We start from the raw sequence: 9,084 nt of genomic DNA on the forward strand, positions 1-9,084 counted from the left end.
TTCAGCAGCGTTTTAAAAACCTAAAAAGGTTCCTATCTCATCCGTAACACCTAACACTAACTCTCCCAGCCTGCATGAACAGAAAAGTTCATCAGATCTTTTGCTGACATTTTCCAGGGAAAGTATGACTTTTTATTAAGGAACTGGAAATTATTTATTAATGGCAACTTTCCACAGGAGAAAACCAGAAGTTTTCCAACCAGCTGTAATATATGAGACAGAAAGAAAGCATACCAAAAAAAAAAAACCCAAACCCAAAGAATTTGCATAGGTGAAGTGCATACTTTCACCACAGTCAGATAGCATCGCCTAGTTAAACAATTACCACACCAGTGTTTAGACAAATGTCTGCTCCCTGAGTGCGTTTAATATTACTGCTGACAAGGAGATAGGTACCTAAGAGGTATCAGTGTGCTATTCACAAAAGACAGAAAAGGAATGTACTTACGGATTTTTTTAAAAAAACTTTCTGCTCTGTTCTGTTGGCATTTAAAAAAGATGGATATTAATGACTTCATTAATGCAACCAGAGTGTTGCAGAGTATAATACCACAAGACAGTACAAATCAAGTGTTCCAACAATAACAATAACTGTTAGAAACAATCAGATTAGAGATGACAACATGAAGAACAAATATCACATAAGTTTGTAATCCAGTGAATCACAACCAATCCTGCAAAGGTGCTCTTCATTCAGATAGATGCCTCATCTAGATGGAGTTAACCATATAAAACAGGCTGTAGGACCAGAGCTGAATTATCTGTGGTTTCAATATCACAATGGAATCTACTAACACAGAGTCCTCTGCCCCCACATGATCTTACCAGATCGGATGAAATTTGGTTCTAGTACAGCACGCATGATCTAGGAACTGTATCATTAAAAAACATATGGCAAAATAGCATACCAAACTGATGCTATTATGTGAATTCAGCTGCTGTACTTCATCTGTGCAAGTTCAACACTAACTTATTTTGCAATGTGTTTACTTGGTTTTAGAAAGTCTTTTCTATGCAAGAGTGTAACATCACAAAGCAAAGCTAAAGAAAAAAAAAACGTCCCAGAGATCTGTGAATGTATGTACCCCCAGTACATCCTCATGCCTGATTTTCTAACTTAGAGTTACAAGTACATAACATATATTTCCTAATATCACCTTATCACAATCCTTCTCTGCTCCAGGCCCTATTCCTGAATGTGTTTTGGCAGTGCAATCTCTTAAACCATGAAAGTAGAACCACATGATCACCCTCCACCATAAGCATCAAGTTAATGTAAGTGGTCACAAATAAGGGCTTGCATCAGGTAGACATGTCTAATTAAAGAAAGCAACTCATGCTTTTTTAATGAAAAATACATATACAATTAACTAAAGCATTGTAAGAAAACATTGGAAACTTTATTTGAAATTTCATTTAGCCCATTCAAAAACAAAGTGAGGACCAATACCTGAGGTGCGAGGTATGATTTTGGGTGTCCAGCCTGAAATACCTCTGATTCAGTTTGCAGAGGTACTAAGAACCCAAAATATCCCACAAGCCTCTATAAGGCACTAAGTATTTCTATGGATCCAGTGCATCTATCCTGCACAGGCCATGAGAAATCCCTGGCTATTTTAAGGCTTTCCTGCTTCATTGCAAGGCTGTAGCCTCTACAGCAAACATCCCAGGAACCTCACTATTTTTTTTTTTCTTCCTCTTGGTCTCTGAAGTCTGTGTTGCCAACCCACCCAGATCTGCAAGCTTCGGGCCCAAAGAAGATGCAAGAGGTCAATTCTGACAGACATAATGATATCCCTGGCAAGTGCAAATACTCAGCCCTCAGAATTAAGAGAATTAACATAACATTTGCCAAGATTCTCTTAATAAATAGCCACTTGGTTTTATATCAGCACAGAAGAAAGGTTAGTCCTCAGTGAGTTCAGTGCAGATAGCCTCAATGAAATTAACAGCTACTCTCAGCTTTCAACTGATAAAAGCCAAAGTTAGAATCTAGTCTTAGCATTTTTGTTTGGAGACCTCAGGTGACTATTTTGTCTTCCTTACAAAGAAGGACATTTGAAGTTTCTAGCTTATTTTATTCTCATGCAGCTTACAGGTCTTCCCCTACTGGTTCTGCGTAATCCAAAATAGCAAACAATAAACTGGCAGTAATTCTCCTTCTCTTCCTCCACCTCCTAAACTCCTCTGTTTTCAACAGATTCTGGGAATCTCTGTTCCCTACTGTCGACATTGGGAAATTAGTATTGAGATGCTGGGTGAAGGAAGAGTTTCATCAGCACTTCTTTGGTGCTAAGAAACAAAGTTGGTTGCCAGCTTTCAGACAAGGAGGAAAAAGAAAGAAGTGGTTTGTGGGAGCCAAAAGTGTCAGAACAATGTGAAAAAACATGTTACATCATATTTAGGACTTTTGCAGTCCTGTATGAGAATAGGGAGGAAGGCAGGTGGGAGGGGAGATGGGAAGGGGAAGCCATAAAATGGGGTTTTATTCTGTATTTCTCTAACTGACTGACGTAGACAAACAAGACACAGATAAGATTTTTCTTTAGCCTCCACTACCCTATTTTTTTCTCACCAAGAGTTAGCCAAGTTACATTCTTCCTAACTAGTATCTGATATGTTCATGTAGAAACAAGAAGAAAGATAATTCCAAACAAAGCCCAACAATGTGGGGGCAGTTCGTCAGCAAGTAGGCCAAGAGCCTTAATTCATACCTAACAACGCAATGAACACTAGAGCCTCTGCTGATGTTGCCAATGCAAGTCTTCTGCTCAAGCTGATGAAAGGCTATTAAACAGGCTTCTTCCCACATTTGGGAAACAGTAGAAGAAAATTAGAAAAAGAAAAAAAGGAGTGGAAACTCAAATCTACATGTTGCCACTAAGGCCTGTCTCCCACAGGAAGTAAAGCACATGAAAACACAACAAAAATATTTTTAGAAAACCATTCTCATATTATTGATGATGTGACCCAAGTCATGAAGCAGGACACTTCTGAGCAAGGCCGATTTCCTGCTATTCCATCTCCATATCTGTCTGTCTTTTGGCCTTAGGTCAGGGTGTCTCCAGGGACTTTTGAACTGCATTTTGTTTTGAGAAAGTTTGTTTTTCCCGGAAGAATCACAAGGGGAATGCTGAGATACAACAGCAAATCCCATCTGCCATGCACAGATTTCTAAAAGTGCCTGGAGAGCTTAACCTTTGCTTTGCCTGTGTTAATGTAAAAGAGAGAGAGAGGTGCAGAAGGAAAAAAAATTAGATTTCTAACCTATTCATTCCTGTTTTTCCTGCTAAAAGGAAGAACAACTGCTCTGCTTCGTGTATTCCCTCCTTCTAGCAGGCAGAATCCTTTTTTAATAAACTTTTCACTAGAAATTTGTTACCTTCATTGAATTTCCCAATATAGCCATAAGGCAAATATTTCCTTGAAAAGAAAAATAAAAATCAAACTGTGATACAGCTTATAAAAAGACAAAAAATAAAACATTTTGACTAGGAGAGGTTTTCACCAAACTGAAAAATCACTTTTATAGAGAAGCCATTAATTTCAAGGTTGCCTTGAAATCTTTCAGGAGTTACCAACTGGATTGTGCTCCATACTGATATGCAGAGTCTGATTAAAAGCAGGTGGGTAACTGGAAATAGGTTATGACAGTAAAGGTTGAGATTTGACTTAAAAAATTAGAAAACACAAAATCTGGGCTGTGGTCATTACTGACCTCTGTGCAGATATTAGAAATAAATGTCCTTCAAGGAAGGAAAACCCCAACAGAGCAAAAATAAGCCACTCATCTCTACTGAGGGAGCAAGACTATTATTTACATCTGCTTTCTGTACTTCATTTTGTTACTGCAACAATGTGGGGGCAGTTCATAAGAAAATAGTCCAAGAGCCTTAATTCACACCTACAACCCAATGAACGCTAGAGCCCCTGCTGACGTTGCCAACCAAAGTCTTCTACTCAGCTGCTGCAAAGCTATTAAAGAGAGACCCAGAAATGGCCCCCTGCTCTGCTATAACATAAGCAAGCCCAATGCTCACTTGGAACTTACCCAAAAGCATTCTCAGTAGATTTAAGTTTTGGGGCAGTGACTTCACGTTCTCCATTCTGTGCCTTTTGTTCAGGAACTCCCTTCTTGCGATCCCAGATACTTTTCATTTCCTCTTTGGGTGCTTTTCCTTTATCCTTGTCATCTTTTACCTGCTCAGGAGATACCGTAAATCATAGAACAAAAAAAAAAAAAAAAAAAAAAAAAAACCAAAAAAAGGAGTCACAATGAGGCATTCTAAATAACAGTGGAGGAACACAGATCTCTTGGTATTGATGATTAACTAAGCAACTGTCTTCAAAATGTTTATGTTTTATGGCAGAAGTAGTCTGTAAAGCTCTAAACTGTGACCAATCACCACTCTGCTGTCCTGATCTAAATTCAAGATGAAAACATCTTGAATAACATTATCAGTCTTCTGTGAAGGTTTGTTGCGGCCATGGGACTATGCTACCACTTTGCCTCATTCTGCAACTGCACCCCACTGAGGCACCCCAAGGCTCTTCCGTCCCACTGCAGCATCATTCACCTGTTGCCTATTAAGATTCTGGGTTGCAAATTCTTTGGGACTAGGCTTGTTGATACATTCTTGGTACAAGGTTTAGGGCGTTGGAGTAATAAAAATAACACATAACCTTCACCGATTCTCAAGTTTGCTTGATGAAGTTGCAACTCTTTCCAGTGTCATAGCAGATGGATACTTCAGTATTGCAAGACTAATGGCCAAAACACAAAATTATCTTTATATCAGAGTAAAACTTACTCTGACAAAAAGCACAGTCCTACCAGAGGGTAGTCGTGGATAGTGTTACCAGACATGAATACTTAATCCTATGAAGCAGCAAATGTTCTCTCCAGAAACGCTAGAGCAAAAATCCCTTCTATCCTTGCGAAGCTTTGTCCTATAATTCTTAATAGCAATCAAGTATATTTAGCACATGGATTTCACTCTCCAGTATTCCTTCAGAGCTATGAGCTTGAAGTATTTATCAATACCACAGATGGCCTGATCCCAGCATGCTGAGTCATGACTAGATGCTGATAAGAGGAGGAGGACATGGACTGACTGAAGTTCTTTATCCTCAGGTAGAATTATTCCCACTCAGTTAGTTAGACTACCAGCCTAAATAAACTTTCAACAGCAGCAGATGAAACATTTACCTTCAAAATATTTTTTTTTTCCAGCTCTACCATGTTGGAGGAAGATTCTAGCTGGCAAGCAAGAAATACCTTCTGTGAAAAATTCATATGAAGACCTTTAGAAAAAAAATAGTTTTGTCCCTTGGAAGCCTGTTGCCATCCCATTTGCTAACTAGAAAGAAAAAGAACTTCCATAACAGCCCTGTCTGCAACACAACTGCTTTTATGGTGTTCAAGTTGCACCTTGAAATAAAAAACTAATACACCCTCCCCTCCACTCCGCCCCCCTCCCCCAAATCAAATTAAATTTCTATCCTTCCTCATCAAAGAACTTCTGGACATGCAGTATTACTAATAAAGGATGAGTTCAGAGTCTTCAAAGTCAAGATCCTCCCGAGGCATTGTATTAAACTGCTGAGTGAAGTCCCAAAGTCAACCTCTGACTTTACCTGAGGCCAGTTTGCTCGCTCACAGAAACTCATACGATGGACAATGCCAAGGTGGCACACGCTACAAGTGAGTACTGGGTGGTTAAACTACTTGAGTAAATTTGCCACTGGTGAGGGATGTTGGACGCAACCCACAGAGACATTTGCTCTGTCCTGAAAGCAGGCAGCGGCAGTGCAGATTTTCTCCACCCTCTCCTGCCAACGGGCTTTAGCCACGACCTGGCAGAAGTACCCTGATGGACAAGAGGGGAGTTCAGTTTCCGTGACCGTGCATTCTTTGGCCATGATGCTGTGACTGCTAGCAAACAAGGCCATTATTGCTAGCAGCCTCAAGGAATGGTTTTCTGTTTTCTAGGAGCTGGGCTGAGACAACCAGGGCTATTCATTGAGCCTAATGAATGCCATCAGACAGTAACATCTTTTGGGTGCTCCCAAATCTTGGCAAGATTGTAGCTAGTGATCATGATCACAGCAAAAATCTCTGCTGCCTGTTAGCAATCTCCTAACCCTTCAGTCCCAGCCAGGGTGAGACTAAAACCGGCAATGTTGATTGTTGCAAGGTTTCACATGCCAGGATGTCTGTGTTGGGATTTTGAGAGCATAGGATTTCCTTTGCTGAGATTTTCATCAAGACCTTTCTAAGTCTCATTAAAAAGCCAATACTTCCAGCTGCCTGATGTTTTGAAATCCACTGGGGAGGTTCATATCTCCTACATCTTAATTGAAATCGCTGAGAAAACTAATATTAAAACAATATAGTTTAAAAATTAATAGGTTAGGAAATAGCATTTCAGAAGCCAGTAGGATTTATGATAATGTGTTTGCACTTGAGAAAAGCATTAATACAGCTTGGCCTCTTTATTCAAAAAGATGATAAAACAAGATATTACAGAAACATTTCACAGCTTTTGGGCCCAATCCTTCTCCTACTAATTTTAAAGCCAAAACAGAGATTGATTAGCACAGAAGCAGAAACCATTATGTCCCATTCCAAAGGCAGGCAACAGAAAAAGTACTTTCCCTTGCCTCGGTGCTTCCCTAAATTACAGGCTAATTCAGCTTCTGCTGAATTCAGTAAAAAGGACTACACCGACTCCAGTTGGAGTAGACAGGTGGTATTACCTGAACTGAAAACAGTTCACATGCTCTCACAAATCTTGACCATCAAGTCAAGACAGAACACGACCAAAAGCATGTTTAGCTAATTTCCAGCTGTATGTATATTTTAATCTTTCTCTACACTGCTTCTTTCCTGTAGGGTGTTATGCTAATATCTGAGAGTTGAGATTTCTAAATCTAGAGTTTGAACACCTTCAGACCACAGCGAATCAGTTACTAAGGTTGGGACCATTTGGCAAATTTGATTCCTTATTTGGGATCAATTACTCAGTGACTTCAAAACTGTAGGCATCTTCCATTTAGAGCCAACTACCATACCCAAATACCATGAGAAAAGCAACTGTTGCGGCATGTCTAGCCAAACTGGAAGCAGGAAATACCAGGAGTCTCACATCATGAGAAACCTTGTTGTTATGAACTTTCCAGGCTACTTTTGAGAATCAAAAATTGTGGGGCAGTTCAGGAAAGGAGACAGATTTTGCTTGCTAATTTGATCAAAACCTGAACTTTGAGGGCCAGATTTTGGTCACATTAAGAAAGGACATGTGCTTGTGTTGCACAACTGCAAAAGCAAAATCTTGCAAAATTAAAAAGCAAAATTATGGAGATAATACTGTATTCCTTCAGGATCTTGTTCATGATATACTGCCATCCTCTTAACTGCATATATGGTTCAGAAATAGGCCTTGATGAATTTGTATGTCCTTGAAGGGGGGGAAGGAGTGGAGATGGGAGCCTGATCTTGGCATGGTTTGGAGTCTGAGATTGTCAATTTTTCTTCACAAGCCAAGAAGCAACAACTGAGATTTTCAAAACTGAGCAAAACACTTTGAATGCTCAGCTTGATACACATGCAAAAGATTTACCTTTCAGTGGATGGGTATTCAGCATTGCACTAAAAGTGGGACTCTCTTAAATTGTCTCAGCTTGAGCATCCAAAAATGGAAGCACTAAAATTGCAAGTCACTTTTAAAAGTCTTACCAATTTCCTGGATAATCTAGCCCTGTGGCTATGGTTTAAAAGCATGATAAGAGCTCCAGTGAGAGTTGACTGAGCTCCACATAAACACAAGCAGGATGATTGTGTCTCAAGTCCCCCCCAGAATCAATATTTGTGGTCAGTTACAGCCTCCTTTTTACATTTACTTGTAATATTCAAAGATTGTGTGCAACAGTGAATATTATAAGCCGATTCTGTCATATAAGAACCCTTAATATAATCCATCCCTTATTTTTTGTGCAGCTCTCTCCTCTGCTTTTGAATCAGGTTAATTTAGAGTAGAGTGATTGTTTAGTTTTTCTAGTGCACTATTCTGAAGCATCTCCATTAGGTCTCATTTAACTCTTCCCCTTTCTAGAGTAACTTATTCTAGTATTGCCAATCTCTCTCCCTGTTCATTAGGAACCTTTCTTCTAACCATCTTCATCACTTCATTTGCCTTTTCAATCTCACGTGTACCTTACTCAAAATATGATACCTTGGATGATCAAGCCAGGCAACTGGACATAAAACCTTGTGACATGATTTGCCTTCATCACTCTCTAAGGGTGAGCTAAGCATCTACAGCATGTTCCGAATTAATCCAAAAACTAAGGACCCTGGATGGGACTCTCTACAACCCTCAATGCTCCCAAGCAGCTGGACAGGCAGCAAGCTGCCTGTTACTAGATCTCTGTGCTGTGGTTCCCTTTAAGCCGCACAGGCCTGGCTGAACCCAAATAGGTCCAAACCTCCAAGGCCCTGACCAGCCTCCATGTCCAATTAGAATCAGGGGGTATTTTGATACCTGCTGCACTGAACCAAAAGCACAGTTGCTAAACAACATTGAATATGGCTCCCTGTGTCCAGCTGTAACCTGAAGAGTAAATGGTCCCCAAATCTTATTTACTTACCATACAGTAAAACACCATGGCACCAGCTCCTGTGTTTACAGTGGAAATGCAATGCAGTAAATTTTGTAGATTTTCTCTTTAAAACAAAAGAAGAATCTTGGGTATGCACGGTTTATATCATGGGGCATTGCAGTTCGGGGAGAATCATTAGTTAAGGCAGTCAAGTGGCCAAAGGGCCTAGATGATTATTATTATTATTGTAAGAGTAGGTCTCAGTCACAGGGAAGAAGTTCACAGTAAAGTGGGAGGAAACCAGGGAAGGATGATTAGTTGATACAGTCCTGAAAAATTCATCCCTAGGGTGCAAACCATACTTGCATTATTGACTGAACTGATTTTCCTGAAATATTTGTTCTAAGACAAACAGGACTTGGTTCTAAAGCCCCAAAAGAACAAAATACTTAAGCATGTACTTCATTTTAAGCACATAAGTAG

General features: G+C 39.7%; 1 protein-coding gene across 11 annotated transcripts in view; it reads right to left on the bottom strand.

The window, feature by feature from the left end:
* Positions 1-9,084, bottom strand: part of CALD1 (caldesmon 1) — a 203,249-nt gene that overhangs the window by 19,293 nt on the left and 174,872 nt on the right. For all 11 annotated transcript variants that reach the window (XM_009332855.1, XM_009332856.1, XM_009332863.1 and 8 more), the window contains one exon: positions 4,052-4,200. In XM_009332855.1, the coding sequence (XP_009331130.1) occupies positions 4,052-4,200 (149 nt within the window). The remainder of the gene's footprint in view (positions 1-4,051; positions 4,201-9,084) is intronic.

The sequence above is a fragment of the Pygoscelis adeliae genome, unplaced genomic scaffold (assembly GCF_000699105.1).
Source record: "Pygoscelis adeliae isolate BGI_AS28 unplaced genomic scaffold, ASM69910v1 Scaffold38, whole genome shotgun sequence".
Classification (NCBI taxonomy): Eukaryota; Metazoa; Chordata; class Aves; order Sphenisciformes; family Spheniscidae; genus Pygoscelis; species Pygoscelis adeliae.